Below are 20,684 nucleotides of genomic sequence, written 5' to 3' on the forward strand. Positions count from 1 at the left end.
TAAATATAACCCAGTAGCACAGACACTGCGAGAAATAATTAATACATGAACTTCCTGAACCTGAAAAACTTCTGTAAAGCAAAGGACACGGCCAACAAGACAAAACAACAGCCTAACCCAAAATTCTTGTCTATATTTAGCCATGTGCCTTGGCACCTTTTCTCAGTGAGGCTTTCTGATCTTGCTTCCTCTACTTCTGGCTAGTGACTGACTCTCTGCCTTTCCTCTTCCCAGAGTTCTCCTAGTCTGGTAGCCCCATCTTTACTTCCTGCCTGGCTCCTGGCCAATCAGCATTTTATTAAACCAATACGAGTAACAAATCTTTACAGTGTACAAAGGTATTACTCCACAGCGCAGTTGGAAAATCAGTCCCTACGGAGTCAGGCCTTCTTTCTCTGTCTATAGCATGGCACAGTTCTTCACCTGTGAAAGCCCTTCATGGGCCCAAGATAGCTGTTGAAGCTGAAGCCATGGTCTTTGCCAAACAGCCCCTACTCTCTCATAAAACGGGCCCAGTAGCCCCAAACAGCCTTCCTTCATCACCTCACTGGAGAGCATTCAGGCATGGAAACATATTTCACTACTAGGAAACGGAGAAATGGTACCTAAAACTGGGCATGTTACCACTATAAATTAAATCAGGTTCCTTTTATGAATGGAGAAGATAATGAATGATAATGTAGGCAATCCGCAGTTGGTATTGTATAATTTAGAACAATTCTAGTTAAATGTGAAAACGCGTTTTCTTTAGCAAATGGGAACAGAAATGGAAAGAGCTCAGAATTTGGAGAAAAATAGATGTCACCCATTATACTAAATACAAAAAGTTCTTAGTGGTCACTCTGTCAAGTACAGTCTTGTGATCTGTGGTCAGGCAAAACAATGATGTAAGGCCAGGAGAATTTTCTAGAAAAAAAAAATGGCAGTGCTCACTGCCTTCTCATCCATGCTTCTAACCTCAAAAAAAATTACACTTCCCAGTTTCTGTATAATGGGAGAATGCTAGTTTGCCAGAGATCATTCCCTTCCTAGTTAAAGTTTGGTTTTCCGTGTCTTATAAGTGTGTGCACTTCAGCAGGGTAATCAAAGTTTCCTAATCACTTTTATTAAAGCACTGTTTGAAATTTTAAAAACCAGCACTCTCAAAGCTTTCTCCTGGTTATTGAATCTCATTTATTTTATGGACATATTTCCCCTGAAAGTTGGTTTTTGTGCCTTTTGTAAACCTGGGATTCTGTTAAAGGTGTTGAAATCATTGGCAACAGCATTCCCGCCTATTTCAGCAGACTGTCATCTCAGAGAAGTCACTGTCTCTTTTACTGTGTCTTTTTATCTATTTCTTTGTCTGTGTTTTCGCTGGAGTATTTATGCAGATGAGTAAGTAAGCCTGGAACCATTACTTGATGGAGTTATAGTGAACAGTGCCAATGAAAAGATTGAAAATTAGGGCAAAGTATATCTTCTCTTTGTGTGTGTGTGTGTGTGTGTGTGTGTGTGTGTGTGTGTGTGTGTGTGTATTAGATTAGTTTGGACACTTTCAACCCATGTTTGGATGACTGTGTTGGTAGTTAGTTACAAAATAACATGCTAAAATGAAAAGAATCTAATTGATCAGGATAAGAGCCACCCACTCCCAAGTCAGGAGACCTGAATGTGGATTTCAGCTTCGGCTCTCTCTGTCTGGGAACAGGGGGAGGCATAGCAGGGAGGGATAATCATGCTTTCCTCCCAAACTGAGTTGAAAATAAAGTTGATTAACTAAGTCAAAGACCTGCGAAACACTGTGAATATGAAAGTTGATTTATCTGTGGAGAGAATAAATGTATGTTGCATTGGAGTATAAGATACAAGGAATCACAGGGCTGGAGAGATGGCTCAGAGGTTAAGAGTACTGGCTGCTCTTAAGAGGTTAAGAGGTCCTGAGTTCAGTTCCCAGCAACCACATGGTGGCTCACAACCATCTATATAATGTGTTTCGGTGCCCTCTTCTGGCCTTCAGTGTAGGCAGAAGCTGTATACATAATAAATAAACCTTTAAAAGAAAAAAGATATAAGGAATCACTTCACCATTTCACAATTCTGACTCAGTTGTTATCAACCTGAAGCTAGGCTGATGGCTGCTAACTGGTTGCACAGCACAGGAAAGCACAGGCTGACACATAGTTGCCCGGGAGCCACATTGGACTCTCATCTGACTTGACTGGCAAGTATGTTTCTTAGCTTTAAGAGATACATGCCAGACTCCAACATGGGTTCAGAGCATCATTAACCTGAATTGAGTAATGGACAATTCAAGGGCACCTTGCTCCTGCACCAAGTGCCAGCCTGCCCTTCTGACAGGATGAAAGCAGCTGCCTGCACACACTTTGAAACTGTGTCACATCCGGTGTTGTCCGTAAGTATCCACTCAACGGCAGCACTTTTCTCAATCATCCATTATCTCCCTAGTGCCTAATGAAGTGCCTCACGCAGGTGCTCAGCCCAAGGCTGCTCAATTAAAATGTTTATGGAAATTAGAACAAATGGAACTGAACAAGACGTCGCGGGTAGTGTGACCATGCACTCCAATGTCTGGGGGGGCGGGTGTGGGGGCTTCTGCTGAATGTGGAAAATTGTAAAGCAGGAATGTAGGAATCCGTCTTTCCTAGCTACATTTATTTAATGCTCTCAACCTGCTAGTAAAAAAGTAGGCAAACACGAAGAAAACCAAGGAGCCTCGAAAACCCATGAAGGACCCAAACCCAAATGGCCTCGTGTTGTTAACCTTCCAATATGCGGTGCTTGAGAGAGCTGTCCACGTCTTTTCCTGGTTTGAAGCACAGGTCTCGTGATGCCTAGCCTGTTATCTTTCTGTATCTCTCAAGCATGTTGGACGGGAGATAGAGCGACGTCATAAGAGGCAAATATGCTGACAAGAAGTGGTCATAGACAGCCAAGTAGACAAAACAATACCGTGGACTCTAAAGAATTTCAATCTGTCTGGTGTCTGCACTTGGCATCCATTTCCTAGAGCCCTTAAGGAAAACTTGAAGTATTACAATCATGATGTTAATAAGGAAGACCTAGGTCCACAAAACAGTGCTGCTGTCTGCAGTGTTCCGTGAAGCCTGGGAAATATGCAATTAATTTAAAGGAGGATTGGTCAAGTACATCACTGTCTACAATTATCTCTGATCCTCCTCTATCAGAACAGTATTTTCACCCAGGGAAACAGAATTTCTCTCCAACCATCTTCAGTGCTGAACCAATGACCGGCACGCAGGCATGCTGGATGCACAGCCCAGTAGATGCGCGTAGCAGCGTTTCTAGGTTCTCTGGCACGCTTGTCACAGCGGTACTGGTACCGTGAGAAGGGCACTTTTCGCCTGTGGTCTGCTGCCTCCTCTGGAGTCACTCAGTGCGAGCACATGGTGGCAGTGACAGGACCTTGACCAGGGCAGTTACTACACCCGACAGTTTCCAAGTAACAAAGTAAGGAGTCATTCTTTGTCACACAAATTCTGCTTGAAAAATGGCCCCTTCCTGAAAATGGTTCGTTTTAGCTTGTTCTGAGTTGGAGTTAACAGAAGGAATCATGGGAACTCGTGTGTTTGAAATTCCTCCTTCCCCCTACTGTGCTAGGCAATTGAGGCTTCACTGAACACAGCCTCGATTAAAAAAAAAAAAAATCTCACTGGAGATGGTGGAAAAACAGATGCAAACAGCCAAGTATAATATCCTAACTAGATTGAGCCGCCTCCACCCTGCAATGGGAAGCCAAGCCTCAGGAGGGCTCCCATGGGTGTCCCTGCTCGGGTTGGTGGAACAAGTCCTTCTGGGAACTGTTGAAAGGAATGTCAATGGATGAAATTTCCATGGCCTAGAGATATTGACGATGATGTCATTGGGGTATGAGGTAAGGACAGCTGGCAGCCACCTGCCTCGTTTTAGACAATTTCGGGGACTGTGGAGTGAGAAGGATGGATCGCTAGAGTCTCAGACACAAAAGGAAAAGTCCCGTTCTTTCTTCTCTCTGTCTCTGGAAAGCGGAGACTCCAGTACTAACCCTGCGCCTGAGATTGACTGACTTCGTGACTATGCACAAATTATTTCACCTTCTGCCTCAGCACCAAGGATTAATTAATCATGGCAAGTTGTCTCGCGACTCCGCAACGCTAAATACAAATCCAGGAGACCCTCTGGTTCACAGAGCTGTAATGCGTGGTCTTGCATATTCATGCTTAACCATGCCAGTCCACACCCTCTCCCAGCAACCACCCTCCATTTTACCAGGCTCAGAGGGGCCCTTTTCTGTTTGCAAGGTGAAGTGGGGGGTTGGCCTTGGTTTGTGGCTTCCATACTGATGCCGTGTTTTGCTCCCTTCAGAGATTCTGAAAAACTCACCACCGTTGCCTGGAAATACCAATAACACCTGCAGCAGAAACTCAGATTTCTTCCCATTAATTTCACATCTTTAGATACATAGGACCTTGGAAGTGAAAATGCACTCCAAGAGAAAACACAAAAACAAAGTTACAAACAAAGACTCTGCTGTGGGCTTATTCAGTTTCTGCCACCAATGTATGTCATTTTGGACAAGAGCCCTGAGGTTCCTCAAATCTAATGTCGGTGTGTGGCTAAAGTCCTCACTGTGAAAGACATGGCCTTTCTCTGGGTGAATTAGTGAAAAATACTTGCGGGTAAAGGATGATGGGGTAGCATGACCATGCTGGAGATGGTGGAACTCTGGAGAGTCAAGGGCAACAGGGGCATGGGACTGTTAGAAGTCACAGGGGCAGGATAGAGGCAGGTGAGGAGTGAAGGAGACACGTATCAAATGTGGGGTGGGCATTCAGTGAACAAAGGAGAGATGGCAAAGAGAGAAGACGCTGTTCACTCTGTGATTGTGCACAGCACAACCCCGTTGTGCTGAAAGCTCTGCCCTGAGTTGGGTAGCAGGTAAAAAACCCAAATTATTTCTTCTTTTACAGTGGGATCTGGTCATGCACATCACCTGTTGCTCTAGAAGGTGCTGTTGCCTCGGGAGTTGGGGTAGACAATGCAACCTGTTAGCTTGCAAGCTTGGCTTTGACTTGACCCATCCACTGGGCTTGGCACCTGCTTTCGCTCTCTCTGTATGTTCTCATCTTTGCCTGCTCTAGTCTTCCACAGTGTGACAAGAACTCAGCTCAGGGTGCCCCAATCACTAGTGGTGCCTTGCACACCACCATGAGTTGACTGGTTTATCTAATTTCAGAGAATGTTTTCTAATGCAATTGCTTTCATTAGACAGCCTCTCACAGAGGAAGGTGTGGATGAAGAGGGGAGCACAGGAGGAGTGATTGGCAGAGACAATTTAACATGACTAGAAAACTGAACCGAAGCCTGGAGAGATGGTTCAGTGGCTAAGAGCACTGGCTGCTCTTCCAGAGGACCTGGGTTCAATTCCTGGCACTCACATGGCAACTCAAAGCTGTCTGTAACTCCCACCAGATACACATGCAGGCAAAACAGTAACACAAATAAAATAAAAATAAATTTAAAAAAAAAGAAAGAAGAAAAACTGAACAGGGAACTGTGCAATGGTTCATTCCAATAATGCCAGCGTTCTCAAGGCCAAGGCAGGAAGATTGTTGCATCTTTGAGGTCAGTCTGGGTTACATAGTGAGCTTCAGACTAGCTAGAGCTACATAGCAAAATGCTATCTAAAATTTAAAAAAGGAAGGAAGAAGAGAAAAGAAGGGAATAAATGAGGGAAAGACGTGGGGAGGAGGGAGGAGGTAAAGCTGGAAGGGAATACCATTAACAAACAAGTCATCTGTTCTGCCTCTATATTAACTAAACAGAAGTACATGATCTACAACAGTCACTTCACAAACATAATCAGGAGTACCCCACCTTGTGATCACCCAACTGCCTTGACTAGTATTTAATCTGAGAAATCCAACCTCACAAAAAGCAGTAGAAGTACTTGCCTCGCTCTGTCCCTGTAGTGCTGCAGATTCCATTGCCGTGCGGTAGACCAGTACTATTAGCATCTCCTGGGGACTTTCTAAACCCATTGTGCAATCAGTAGAAGTAAAATAATCAACCACACTTCCAGGGGACCGTCATAAGCCCCTGCTGTAATTCTTGAATTATGCACTTGATCTTGTGGCCCTTGTTTTATGGTGGAATGGTTGATCTCTTGAACAGCTCCACTATAGATAGAGTCCAGTGCTTTGAGGCTAAGAGCCAAATGTGGTAGAGATGTTTCTTCCAGGAAGGAAAGCTTCCTCACAGGCTAGGAGCTGGAGAGAAGTCAATGGCTTAGCTGCCAGGAAGTGAAAAATTAAAGCCAGTACTTGGATTATGACTGGCGTTGGGATCTTCAGCTTTCCGATCTGGCTCCACTCTCCAGGAAAATGAATTAGCAATGTAAGTATGCAAATTCTCCAAGATTTCTGATCTGGATCAAGACAAAAATAATGACACATATGGAAATTTTCTTCCATGATTTTGGAAACATTTGATTTACAGTAGCCTGGCCTTCCATCCAGAAACTTATAAAATACAATCCTGTATATTTTTATCCATAATTGTGACAAGCTACAATTAAGGAACGGACAGTTCACAGAGAACATAAACAGACATCCTGAGATCCATCAGGACTAGCAATGATGGTAGATGCTGAGGCCCTGGGAAACTCGGTCGCTAAGAATCTTTTTGGCCAATGATGACCATGAGCATTTTGAGCTGGTCAGATGTTATTTGTCACATTTGCTTCACAGAGCTTTACTGGAGTGAGCCAGCAGAATCATGTGCTTGGGATCCAAACTTTATAAAGAATTTTTTCTTAATGGCTCAATCTTGTTACTATTTATAGCTACTGGTTTTCTGAATTGTACTCATCTGCCCGTCAGTGAAAGCTATTTTGCTTCCTGCTCATTTTTACGTACAAATCATATTTGGAGACCTAATCTAAACCACAGAGGAGCTTGTTTATTTTTGTTTCTCCCCATTAACAAGGAGGCATCATTTACCTTTTGTGTGTCTGGAGGCTTTCAGATATTTCCAACAGCTGCCTCGTGTTTTGAAAGCTTGGACACTACAATCAGTCCAATCCCCATGAATTGTAATCTCTAGTATCAATATCACATCAGGTTTCAGTGATCCCTCCCTTTCGTGGCGAGAAGTCTTCACGGAACCGAATCGGTAGAGAGAAGCGATTGCTTTGGACAGCTTTGAAATACACATTGTTCAGAATGGTTCCTGGTGACCAGCTTTTATGAATGGCTGGTTTTACTTGTGGGCCACATCATCTGGTTAATTATATCAGTGCCTTTGTGTGGCGAGCACTGCTCTTGTTGCATGCCGAGAAATGAAAGTCGGAAACCAAGTGTTGTCGTTAGTGATAAAATAGATTCTAGGGGTGAAGCGCCACTGGGTGTGGGAAGTTAAGAAGTCCGGGTGAATGTTAAGGCTCGCTCCCCTAGTAAGCGTGTATTTATAAATACTCCAGGGATCACAGACATCAATTTGTTCAAGCACCCATGAGCAGAGATCATAATCTGAGCCGAAAGCCCAGGAAGACTTGTCTTAGTAATAAGACAGTTAACAGCTTTAGGTGCTAGTATGGATAAGCTATTCCTTCTTCTGCTCAGACAGTACACCACGGCAGTCATGTGGTAAGTTTCATGTCACTACAGGTCCCAGAGCTGAGCAGCATCCTGTGAACCTGTAAATGTCAACGAAGGGATGGCTCTCAACCCTGCCCTGCTGGAGCCTCTTAACAGTAATCTATTCCTGCTTGTGGGCCGAGATAGTGATCTGAGGCAGATCGATGAAGTAGATTGGCCGAGAATGCTGTAAGTAAGACAGGTGCCGATAAAAATAGGTGGACAATTTGCATTCATTATATGCTTCATGGCTTAGACGAATGACTTGATTTTCCGAGTGCCATTTGCTGTGCTGTGATGGCATGTTCTGTGACCTCAGGCCAGGCTCGCACTCTGCCTAACACATGAGTGGCTATGCTTATTAGTCACTGGGGTTAAGTACACAGCTGCGAAGTGACAAGCACGGGGGCCTTGCCATGAGAAGACTTGGAATGATCTATTGAACAAATGGAAGAAAAGATCTGAAATTAATATTTCCTGGTATGGGTCTCGAAGCAGACTTTTTGAACTACCTGTAGAAAACTAGCCTGGATTTTAAGTTTACTTGGAAAATGTCTCAGAACGAAAGCTTTGACTTTAATATGGTCACTGAATTTTTTTTTTTAAGTTTTCCTATAAGTAGCGATTGTTTGGGGAAATGACACTAATTTCCGTGAGCTGCCCCGACTTGGGGGCTAGAATCCAAAGAAGCTGGGATAGATTTCTTCTGCCTCTTTTCAAATGTTAGCCGTTCCTTGAGATCTCTTTCTTGCTCACCACCCTGTGAGCCCAGCAGTGCATCTCCGCTCAGCCACCTTTTAACCTCTGAGAGCAGCTACACCTGTGGAGGCCTGGAGGCCATAGAAAGTAGGTCAGTGGAATTCACTCAGCTGGAGCTTAGTCTCACAGTGAGGGCAGTGTTTCCCGTCCTACACAGAGTTTGCCTATGAGATAAGAAGGTGGAGACCTACTCCTGAAACAGAGATGTACCATCTAGGTCTTATGAAAATAAGTACTTCTTTCAGCAAGCGTATCATAAGCATCATAAAATCATAAAATAAATGTTGTTGGGCTAGATCTGTGTTTGCTACAGAATCAGACCAAAATGCAGCATGTCTGAAAATCCCTCAAATCTGAGCTGAAATCAATTTCACATCCTGTAATTTCCGAGGTTGAAATCAGGTATGCAAATTCAAGGCTACCCTGGGCTACCTAACAGGTATGCAAATTCAATGCTAGCCTGGGCTAACAAGTTTCAGGGCAATCCGTGCCACACAGTGAAGCGTTGTCTCTTTAGCATCATATACTGTCAGTCTCTTTAGGAGGCACCAGAGTTTCATCTCAGGTCCTAAAAGCATATGAAACATGCATCCGCCGCTGAGCTACAGCCAGTCCTTGGACAGCACGTTTTCAGTGCTCAAGGTTGGTTGAATTTTAAGTTGTGATTATATTTTTTCATTACTTGATATCATAAATCTATGTGTAAATACATTTCTTCATTACTTAAGATGCTACGAGTCTGCACGCAAAAAGATGTATGCACAAATCTTAAGCATGCCTGTGTCAGTGTATGCACACATAAACACACAGACAAAAAATAAGCATGAAGTATTTATACATATATGGAACCGCAGCAATGCCCAGCAAAATTCCTCTCACCAGACTCCCCAGTGCCCCTGCAGAAGGGTGAGGCCTCATGTCTAGTTGGGGACAGTCAATGAAATGTTTTCAAATGTTCTAAGAGCCTTCCAAGTTGGTAGCATGAATGGCCCTGAAAGAGTCTTTAGAGTTTTTCATTCCTTACTTCTTGGTCCAGCTTCTGAATTAACAGTATGACACAGCTTGGCCAGTACACATCTGTGAGAGATGGGCCGGGCACAGCATCCATGAGAGACAGGTCAGGCACATCACCGCTACCTCTGTGCATGGGATCTGTGTTTGAGAGGCAATTCCTCTTTTATTATAGAAAGCCATTGATATTTGCAGTTTATTTGTTACCAAAGCAAACTCCTCTGACGAATGCTGAACTTTTAAATGTCAGAATACAAAGAGAAGGACTGGAGATGTGGGTCAACAGGAGTGCTTGATGCCTTTCCAGAAGACCCTACTTAGTTTTCCAGCACCTGTAGAGGGCAATTCACGAACACCTATAACTCTAGCTCCAAGGACTCTAGTACCTTTTTCTGGCCTCCAGGCAACTGCGCATGCTCACATGCACATACACACGTTTGCACACACACACACACACACACACACACACACACACACAAATAAAAATCTTTCGATAAAATTTGTGTTTATAAATAAAACACAAATTGGCTATATAAATATATAAAAATCAAAGCTAAATCTAATAGACATACTGTATATTTTAAGACCTAGCTAAGGTTCTCAAGACTATTTCTATTTCCTTTTTTATCAAAATCATTGCCTTAATAACTGTTATAACTGAATTCCCAACTTCCCTCCCTCTCTTACTCTTTCTTTCTTTTTTTTTTTTCATTCGTCTCTCATACATTACATCCTGACCACAGTTTTCCCTCCCTCCACTCCTCCTAGTACCCGCAATGGACCTCCCCTCTCCACCAGATCAAATCCTCCACTTCCCTTCAGAAAAGAGCAGACCTACGGGTGATGTTGATGAAACATGGCGTAACTAGTCATAAGACCAGTATCAGGGCTGGTTGAGGCAACCAAGTAGAAGGGAAGAAGTCCCCATTCTGAGTTGAGACACTTTCTTAAGTCTCCTTGCCACCCCTAGATACACAGTGTCAGACCCTTGTGATACTTTGTATCATCCACTTCAGAAATACTAAGTCAGCTTGTTTCTTTAAGATCTCTCTGTTTCCCAAGTTTTTCCTGCAAAAATAGTGTTTGTCCAGAATTTCTGCAGTCTCTAAAATGCCCAAAATTAATTCTCGTATTTTGTTTTTGTTTTTGTTTTTTTTCTGTGTGTATCCTGGGAGATTGAACCCAGGTCCTTGCACATACTAGGGAAACATTCTTCCACCCAGCTATAGCTCTTGCTCCAAGTAAAACTGTTTCTTCCTGTGGTTTATTCCTGATTTTAAATATTGAGCTTCAAAGTTTGTTTGTTATGGAGCGCGTGAGCGTGCGTGTGTGCATGCATGTGTGTGTGCGTGCGTGCGTGTGTGTGTGTGTGTGTGTGTGTGTTTGTGTGTGTGTGTTTTGCTGGGGATCAAGCCCAGTGTCTTGTGCCTTCTGTGCAAGCATGCCAAGTACTGCATCTCTGAGCTCTCAAAAGTACTTTTTTTTTGTTGTCGTTATGATCTTTCATTTCAATTCCTTTCTAATCTCTTCCTCCACAGAGAAGCAAAGAGAAAAATCCAGAAAACCTAAGTTGATTATTTCAACAATGCAACAGGTTACTGGAGAAATCCTATAATGGGTGTTTAGAGTAAGAAATAACACCAAGTCTGTGAAGGATAGGCTAAAAAATAAAACTAAAAATATAAATGTTTGTTGTTTATAGTTTATATAATCAAATGAAGAAATGTAATTTTTAAAATAAAATGAATAAATATTTTCATTTTATAAATATTAGTTTTAAAAATATAAAATATTCATAAATACATTTATAAAGTAAAATGAATAAATGTTATGCTTAAAAAAAAGAAATGGATTGCTTTTTCATTTGTGCTCATTGGTCGTTGAGACAGGTCTGGTCACTAGAAATTAAGGCTGTCCTGGCTCAACCTTCCCAGTGCTAGGATCACAGGAGTGTGCGGCCTCACCAGACAGAGCCGATTCTCACACGGTGTCTGCTTTGCTGGGCTGAGATCTACCACTCAGGTAGACAGATCATAACAGAATCTGGTTTCACATGAGTAAGTAGTTGAGAAAGCAGAAATCTTTTAGCAGCATGTCCAGGTCCTCAGAGATACTCTTTAACAGTACAGCCCCTCTTGAAGAGTTTGAAGGTAAGCTACAGTGAGAAGTCTGAGGACAAGGTCAGGCAGCTTCCCACTGCACATCAGACCCTAGTGGTCACCGCGTACCTGTAGACAAACTGTTTCTCCTTCATGTGTGATCAGCAGCATAGTGGTCAATGGAAGACGTTGGCTCACTTATTTATACACATATTACAAATTTTGTCACGTTTTACTTAGCAATTGTAAGAAGAACTTATTAATATCACCACTACTGTGATTGAAATTAAGTTTTATGTTTTAGGAAGCTGACGAGCTTATAGGTTGGGCATATTTTCTGATCTACCAATTTTAGCCTTGAAAGCTACAAGTTTTTATTTCTGTCCTTAGTAACAAATAATGTCACTTTTGGTCCTTGAAATAATAGGCTCGTTTCACTATTTGAGAAAATGCCTGAAACCGCCCAAACACAAATAATTGTCTTAAGTGAGCATCGCTGTTCCGTGGATAAAGGGACGGCCAGTTTCGCTTGAGGCTCAGAAACCCAAGTGCTTTACCCGAGAAAGCCACAGACGTGTGGAGACAGGGGTTTCTGTGTCCCTCCCAACTTATCAACAGGGCAGTAAAAGGAAAATGTGTGCTCAAGTTCAAAGTTGAGTAAGATTAATCCTGCCACTGCTTTAAACGAAGCTGGCAAGTTTAAACTGGACACGGAGCCTCCTTCATTCATTCTAAGGCAAATGCAGCTCTCCCAGCCTTGTTCCTCCAGCCTTGGGACAAGTAATCCCCAAGGCAGAACAAAAAAGATCATGTATCAAAACTATCATCAAAATAATTCTGACCCCAAGACCTCTGGCAAAAACCTCAAGATTAACCCTAAAGTTCACAGACAACATAGAGAATTGTTTCTGCGAGTAACAGCGGGGGCCCTCTGAGCCTTCTGACTCCATCCCTCCTTAATTTGATTTTGTCGTACTGCGACTCAAGCACAGGGCCCCGTGCTTGCTAGACAGATGCTCTGCCACTGAACCTTTAAAGAGCAGGGCCAATGCTGCGCCAGGCCCTGGAAGTCTCACCACTAATTGTCCGCACTAACAGCTCGTGATCCAGAACCCCCTTAACCCTATCACGGAGACAAGGGATCCAGTTCAGTCTGAGGTTTCGCTGCACCGCCCTCACACAGCCAAACGCTCGCTCATTGGCTTGAAGTCTCCATAGTCTTCCTTTTGATTTTCTACATGACTTCAAACAGAATGCCACATGCATAGTTTGGGTTGATTGCCCTAAACAAATCCCCTGAACCCCACACACCAAGTGTCCTCACCCACATTTGAGGTTTTCATCTTAGAGTTTGGAGGAAAGGCAACTTGGATCTGGTCTTAATTTGAGAGGGCAACGCCATCCCTCAAGTTCACTTGCCATGTGTGAGAATAAAAGGCACAGCCCCGCCCCCTTACACTTATCCCATTTTCCACCCTTTTCCCAGACAAATTGCTAGTCTCTAAGCGCATGTCAGCCACCACAAAGCATCCAACTCAAGCATGGCGCCTTTGTCTCTGCTGTCAAGTCTTGCATTTCTTTTTCCTACCGGGGTTCTTTCTTCCCTCTTCATTTTCTTCTGGAGCTAGAAGTCGGGGAGAGGATGACAGGTTCTCAAAGGTCACCCTTGAATAAAGAATGAACTATGTACAGTGTTGGTTTGGTTGTTAAAAACAACAACATCATATTGGGAATGGAGCTAAGGTCTCATGCACGCTAGGCAAGTACTCTACTACTGAGCCCTTGACCCTACAATAGTTTTTTTGAGATTTGTTTTTAAATTATGTCTATATTGGGAGGGGTACGCACACATGTGTACAGAGTCCCACTGAGTCCAGAAGAGGTTGTTAGATCAGCTGGAGCTGGAGTAATAGATAACTGGGAGCTGTCCCATGTAGACGCTGGGATCTGAACTTGGGTCTTCTGGAAAAGCCCCAGGCACTCCTAACCATTCAGCTGTCTTACCAGTTCCCCCATGTTTCCTTTAATACCATGAAGTTTTGCTATCTCTCCGGCCCCCATCATGTTCTAGAGTCCTACAGTATGTGCTTTGGGAAAGTAATGGGGGTCCCAAGGAGAATTCCTTCTAAATAGATACGTTCCAGAGTTCAGTTTGTCTTTACTACTCTGTTTATATGCTTAGGAGTGACCAAACTCATAACCTCCTGGGGATGGGTCCCCCCCAAAGAAAGTAAAGTTACCCAGAAAGAATGAGCCTTCTAGATGTACCACGCAGCAAACTGATCTCTGCTACTAACAACATGGTGAGCTGGGATACACATTTGTAATCCCAGCACTCAGAAGACTGAGACAAGAAGTTAAAAGTTTAAGGCCAGAATGGGCTACACAGCTAGATCCTGTTTTAAAAAAGAAAGAAACATACAAATACTACAATGATTGTTGGGTGCAAAGGAAGTTCTGAGTGAGTGTATGCTGTTGTCATAGGCACAACCATGTCAAGAACCCCAAAGCCTTAGACCCTTGGGAGAATGGCAGAGACCCAAGGTGAATCTCTGAGAAATGTTCTGCTTTGCTCCGGAACTTCAGTGTGGGGGTGTTGATAGTATGTACAGAAAACATCCACCATAATGTTCTCTCTTCACCCCTGGATATTTATAGCCAGAAGACTGTTCCCCTTCTGTAACATGAAGGCCGGCTTGTTGGGGTATCTGTCCCACCCGGTACCCCACTGCAGTCAAGTCCCAAAGAAAATCACACAGAGATCTCCATATAAAACTGATTGGCCCATTAACTCAGGCTCCTTACTAGCTCTTATAACTTATGTTAGCCCATTATTTTTATCTATGTTAGCCACACAGCTCAGTACCTTTCTCAGTGGGGCAGCTTACATCTTGCCTCTTCGGTGGTCTGGGCAGAACTGCAGAGGGAGCTTCCTGCTTCCCAGAATATTCCTGTTCTCTTTGCTTCACATCTACTTCCTGTCTGGTTTCCCCGCCTATACTTCCTGCCTGACCAATCAGCATTTATTTAAAACATGATTGACAGAATACAGACAATTATCCCGCACCACCCTTCAGAGACTGCTCCAACTGAGGTTAGCTAAGCCTATCAACTCGATCCAGCCATATACTATCAACCCTGCCTCCTTGTTTGTCTGTATATAATAAACATACATAGTGAGCTCCCGGGATGCTGAGGTTTCCTTATTCAGGAGCCCAGCTCACTCAGCCCTACCTTCCTGTCCATGTATCTGCTTTCCTGTCTTTTCTTCCTCCTCCCACCACCCCAGTCAGGCTCACCACAGCAGTTGTAACAATCACCACTAATACATTTACTGTATATTTCAAAACTTGCTGAAGTCAAATGTTCTCACTATCAAAAATATATACCATATACCATGGATATATTAGCTAACTTCATATAATTGTCCCACAGTACACACATATGCCAAAACATCACATTATACGCCACACAGATATTCAATTAGTAGTCAACTAATACTTTTTTTTTCCGAACATTTATTTATTTGGGGTGGGGACTGTGCATGCGTCATAGTGAGAGTATGGGGGCGGGGCAACAGACAACTTGTTCAAGTCAGTTCCACCATGTGGGTTCCAGGGATCAAACTCAGGTCCTCAGACTTGGTAGCAAGCACCCTTCATGTAGGTTTCTTTTGCACCTTTAGCTCACGGAAGGTCATGCACTAGGCAGGAGCTACATTGCTTTGTTTCCATTGTTCTTTATTAGAACATGGTTTCGAATGCGGTTTGTGCGAGGTGCTAATTTTCTGCTTCCTAAAGGAAGAGGTAAAGGAAATAAGATAAAGAAAAGAATAACCAGCCGCGTTGTCTGGGTTCCAGAGAGGGTTATCAGCATCTTAATTGTCAAGAGTCTTCCGTTCCCCACGTACTCAAAGCTGTCACTGCCCTGAGCTATGGTTTCATGTGACCCCTGTAAGCAGAGGGTGGGTCACACTGCAGCCATGGAAAAAGAGCAGAATTCCAGCTCACTCTCTTTTCATACACCTTTGCAGCCTCTGGGAGGTGAGAAAAGCCACGCTACTTAGAGGACCAGCCCTGTAGGGAAGGTCTATATTAAACAGCTAAGCCTGACCTGTAGCTCATGGCAAAAAGCCACTCTTTGCTGTCTAGTTTCTTCTCCTTCCCCCTCTCTTTCGTGCCTGGATCAGGTTTCTAGTGATTTAAAACAAGTGCACAGAAACCAGGCAGTCAGTGCAAAATAATTGCAGGTTTGGGGTTGTTAGCATGCACTTCAATTGCTGCAACAGCCCTGAGAGAAGGGGGGAAAGCTAAGAATTTTTCTTATTGACTTCCCAGAGAACAGGATCAGTTGGAGTTGCCTTGCATGTGCCCTTCAGACAATTAGCTACCTAGGAGAGACTCAGTGCAGGCATTAAGTCTCTATTCAAAAATCTATTGCTTGTTGAGTGTTGAGCTCTCCCTTCCCCCCCACCCCAACACACGCAAACACATGAACACACAGGGTAATTATAGGCTGCAGAGGGAGAGACATTGGAACTGTGTACAAAACAGTTTATAAAGTTTTAAAATAACAGGGACACGAATATGCGCGTGTTTGCACAAAGCAAGCAATGTGGATGATGGGATGAACGCGTTCCTTCTTCTTTTGCTGCCTCGTGTCCATCTCCAGAATACAGAGGATGGGCATGCGGGAGGAGCCCCTCCCCTGCTCTGGGATGCCTGCGTCTAAGCGGTCCTGCTCATTCATCCTATGCCAGTTTATTGTTGCACATCAAAATACAGACCCTCAGGTGTGGGGAATGGAGTGGCTGACGGAGTGGGCTGCTATCTAATTAGTTTCATGAAAAGCTTCTTTTGTGGCATAACAGAAGCGAGGGAAATAAAAGAGCCCCTCGCTGTCTCTCAGAAGTCTGAGATGAGCTTTCTGCAGATTAGTGTTCCAAAGTGGAGGGACATTTTTTTCCCAACCCTTTCAGAAGTCTCCTCCCGCACAGCCTTGCAAAGATTTCTGCTCCGCTCCCCTCCGGATTTCATTTATTTATTTTCTAATGCGGGGAGGGCGGCCACTCACCTCCAGCCTCTGAGCCAATCAGGCAGCTCCTTCCGCCGGCTTAGATCCATAGCAGCAAAGGCAATGCCTGTGCTAGCCACTCTGAACTCTGTCCTGACAACAGTCAGATTGGCGACTGACTGACTGCTGGAGGGGACTCTGTCATCTAAGGCGCCACTGTGGGAACCAAGGACTGAACAGAGGGACCAGCCTCGCTGTCAAGAAGTGCTTTGCCTCGGGTGATTGATGGGGACAGTTAGGAGCTTCTCAGTGGCTGGAAAAGGTGGTTCTGCCACTTACTTGCTAAGAAGTCTTTGTCCGCAGATGACTCTCATGGGTAGTGAGTGACATAGTGCAGATGACTAATGACAGCTTCGCATTTTCTTCTGCTTGGTAGATAGTAAGGGCTGCAGGTGATTAAGGCTCCTCTAGCCCGCCCTGCACCAACCACTCTGCACACGCAGCTGCACTTTCCCCGGGGCTGGCTCCTCTCATCCTTTTTTAGTCTAGTTGGGGGTTTTTTAATAGCAGAGATGAGGCGCTGGCCACTGTTTATGCAGCCACTTAAGAAACGGAGATGCTCTCCGAGCCATTGATCAGCAGTTGCGTGTGTTGCCCTCTCTGCCTTCTGCAGGAGATGAAGGAAATATCGGCGTGTCACGTGCTGCTTGAAAACATTAGTTCAGATCAAAAGTCTGTTTTGAAACCCTTGACTGACGCTGCCTCTGTATTTTTCCCTCTCTCCTCTCTAGGACCCCGTCTGCAGATGTTCTGAAAACCTCTGAGTCTAGAAATTGATTATTCAACCAGGATACCTAATTCAAGGTATTAGCTCTTGTCAGAAAGCTTTTTACGTTTGCGCTCGGTGCTGCAAATTATACTTTGGCAATGAATGGAAACAGGGAAAGTTGGCCAGAGAATAAAGGACAAAAGCGATTTTGCAAAATAATCAAGTACTTAAAAACCTCCCCTGTGCGAGTGAGGGTTGCTCCTTCTGACTCCTGAGCAGCCCTGTGCCGCCAGCCCAAGTGTCAGCTCTGGCTGCTTTGTAGCCTTTTCGCTACAACTGCGTTTGGGGTTTGGATTTCATTTTCATTCCCCCCCCTTTCTCTTTTTGTCTTGACACCTCCCCCATTCCCGACACCCCAACTACCAGAACTCGAAGACAGACATTTTGTCAGCTTCGCAACATTGGACCAAGTACGATGAAGAGTGCCTGCTGGGCTCTGCTGCTGGCTGTTCTGGGCGCTGAACTGCTGGGGAGCTTGTGCTCCACTGCGAGGTCCCAGAGGTTCAGAGGAAGGATACAGCAAGAACGCAAGAACATCCGGCCCAACATTATTCTCGTGCTCACCGATGACCAGGACGTGGAGCTGGGTGAGACCTTAGATTTTTCACTTGTCAGTCTTTCCTGATTCAAACGGTTTCCAGAGCCTGTTGTATCAGAGGTGATCAGCCAGCCTTTGGGGGACTGGTGCTTGGCTGGCTGGGTCTGACAGTCATCTGGCTTACACAGTGAACTCGTACTGGTCATAAACTATTAGAATTGTCTCAACATTCCTTTTCTGGTCTTATGATTTTAAAATGGATTTTTTAAAAAGTGTGCAAGGATAAGAAGATGGGGGATGGGTGAGCCTGGGAAGCCGCAGAGGTCAAGGGCTTGGCCAAGAGCATGGTAGCTCACTCCTGTAATCTCAGGGCTTGAAAAGTAGAGAGGGGAGAACCAGGAGTTCAAGGTCGCTCTTATTAACTACAGAGTAACTTGGAACCAGCCCGGGAAATTTAAGACCCTGTATGGAAAAGAAAAGAGGGTGAAAAGAAAGAAGTTAATTTATCAAAGTGTGTCAGAGCACATGAGTGTGACTTTCTCTGAATGTATAGAAAAGATAGATAAAAGGAATTTTTCTTTTCTTTCTTCTTTCTTTCTTTCTTTCTTTTTTTTTTTTTTTTTTTTTTGAGACAGTCTCAAGGTGTTGCCTTGGCTAGCCTGGGACTCCTTATGTTGACCAGGCTGTCCTCAAACTCACAGAGATCTGCCAGCCCCTGACTTCTGAGTGCTGCAACTGAGAACATATACCACCATGCCCAGACCAAAGAGATGTAGTTGAAACTGAACAGTGTTCTATGTACCCTTGTGGTGACTCACCATGCCTGGGTTTGTGCCTTTGGACATGTCTCCTGAGCTCATTCAAGAGCACTCAAATGAAGTGGGCCAGGATTTAGTGGCTTTGGCTCACCTCTGACCTCTTGCTGTCTGTAAGAACCTAGCCCTAGCGTCTTATCTGGAAGCTCATAGGCAGGATATTCCTGAATACCCTAAGACAGCTGCACTTTTTCCCCCCGCAGGCTGTCATCTGCATCCCCATTTCCATTCTTGTAGCCCCCTTTCTTTGCTGCAGGGCTTTGACCAAAGGTATCTATCTATGCAGTTCAATTTGACTATGGGGAGGATAAGAGAGGGAACTTCCAAGGTTTGGTCTTGAGGATCAGACCATGGAATCAGAACAAAGTTAATTGCCAGGCTTCAGCTGGGAGCTGGTATACGAAAGGCCAGTAGGAGGAACCATGACTGAGTCTATGTTCTCATTTCCCATTTAACAAAAAAGAAAAAGTGTATTGATTTTCAGGTATTTTTTCCCTAATGAAAGGTCATGCACACATGGCTTTAGGAGGAATGCTTCTGGATATTTAAATGTCTTCATTTACTTACAGGCCAAGGAAAGGTGGGGCTCATGCCTGACTCCCTATGCAACTGAGATCTCTAGACCCTCCTTATTTCTCCAGTTTCTCCATCCCTTCTTGCTCATCCTACATCCCGTGGCTAGAGTTACCTTTGAACTATCATATGTGGTCCTGTCTCTGTAGGCAAGTTAACTGAGGCCCCCAGCCCCAGTGACTCTCAAGAAATTCCTCCACTCCCCTACCATCTCCCTCAGTGCATCAAGAAGCAACTTTTGCCTACTGAATCATGTTTTGGTTCGCGTGCTCCCTTCTCCCATCCCATGTCTCTACCTCTCCCCTGTATCTACCTGGTGAAGCACTACCTGTTCCTAAGGAGCTCAGGTGCCCCACCCTTGAGTTTGGGGTTCTACCCAAAACCACCACCACCCCACCCATCAGAGGGTGTTTTTCTTTGCACTCCACCCCCATGTCTCCAGGATGACTCGGTCCACCATACGTTCCTAAGCCTGTCCCTTCCACACACCCCACTCTACATGCTAGACTGTAGCAGATGTTTCATAAACTTTGGATAGGTGCACATTGGTTCTGAAATAGATAACCCATCTCCCAGAAAGGAATGTAGGCGTCCAACATGCCCTTTCTCTTCTACACTACAGTACTGACTTTAAAAGAAATTAAGGAAGAATTATCTGCTACACTTATTTTAAAATCAGATTCAAGTTTTCTGCCTTGTCCTACAATATATTCATCTAGCAAATGTTTACAATGTAATTACTAAGTACTGGAGTCTCCTGGTTTGTTAGGGAAAAAAAAAGATATAGTGGTGGGGTTGAAGAGATGGCTCAGAGGTTAAGAGCACTGGCTGCTCTTCCAGAGGCCCTGAGTTCAATTCTCAGCAACCACATGGTGGATCACAACCATCCATAATGAGATGTGGTGCCCACTTCTGGTGTGCAGGCATCCATGCAGCCAGAACACTATATACATAATAAATAAATAAAAATCTTTTAAAAGCTAGAGTGATAGACCCAACTCAGTCAAGATGCAAGCGTTAAGTGTGCCTTCGGACCTGTCCTCTTTCTCTTTCCTCATTTCCTAGCCTGGTGATGCGCCAAGCATTAGCCCATTTCATTCTCCCAGCAATCATCACTACCCTTGGCTTCTGTGCAGCAGAAGAGAGGTTTAGAGACGTCGTAGCTAGTAGATGACAAATCCGGGACCTGTCTTAGTTCATCATACCTGCAGACTGAGCCACTGTCTCGGGACCTGTCTTAGGTCCTCATAGCTGCAGACTGAGCCACTGTCTCGGGACCTGTCTTAGGTCATCAGCTGCAGACTGAGCCGCTGTATCTTCCATCTGTTGATCCATAAATGAATGCTCACTATGATCTTCAAAAATTCAGCCTGTCAATTCCCAGTAGCGCTCTGAAAGAGAGCCACATTG

General features: G+C 44.3%; 1 protein-coding gene across 4 annotated transcripts in view; it reads left to right on the forward strand.

Moving 5' to 3' along the window:
* The window catches only part of Sulf1 (sulfatase 1), a 167,981-nt gene that overhangs the window by 79,143 nt on the left and 68,154 nt on the right, over positions 1 to 20,684 (forward strand). For 3 of the 4 annotated variants that reach the window (XM_048420442.3, XM_048420443.3, XM_087897230.1), the window contains exons 3-4: positions 17,311 to 17,383; positions 17,715 to 17,935. In XM_048420442.3, the coding sequence (XP_048276399.3) occupies positions 17,764 to 17,935 (172 nt within the window). In that variant the 5' untranslated portion in view covers positions 17,311 to 17,383; positions 17,715 to 17,763. Of the gene's footprint in view, positions 1 to 16,702; positions 16,842 to 17,310; positions 17,384 to 17,714; positions 17,936 to 20,684 lie in introns of those variants that run through there. The other variant, XM_087897231.1, reaches the window with a different exon arrangement.

This window comes from Myodes glareolus, chromosome 16 (assembly GCF_982192425.1).
Source record: "Myodes glareolus chromosome 16, mMyoGla1.1, whole genome shotgun sequence".
Taxonomy (NCBI): domain Eukaryota; kingdom Metazoa; phylum Chordata; class Mammalia; order Rodentia; family Cricetidae; genus Myodes; species Myodes glareolus.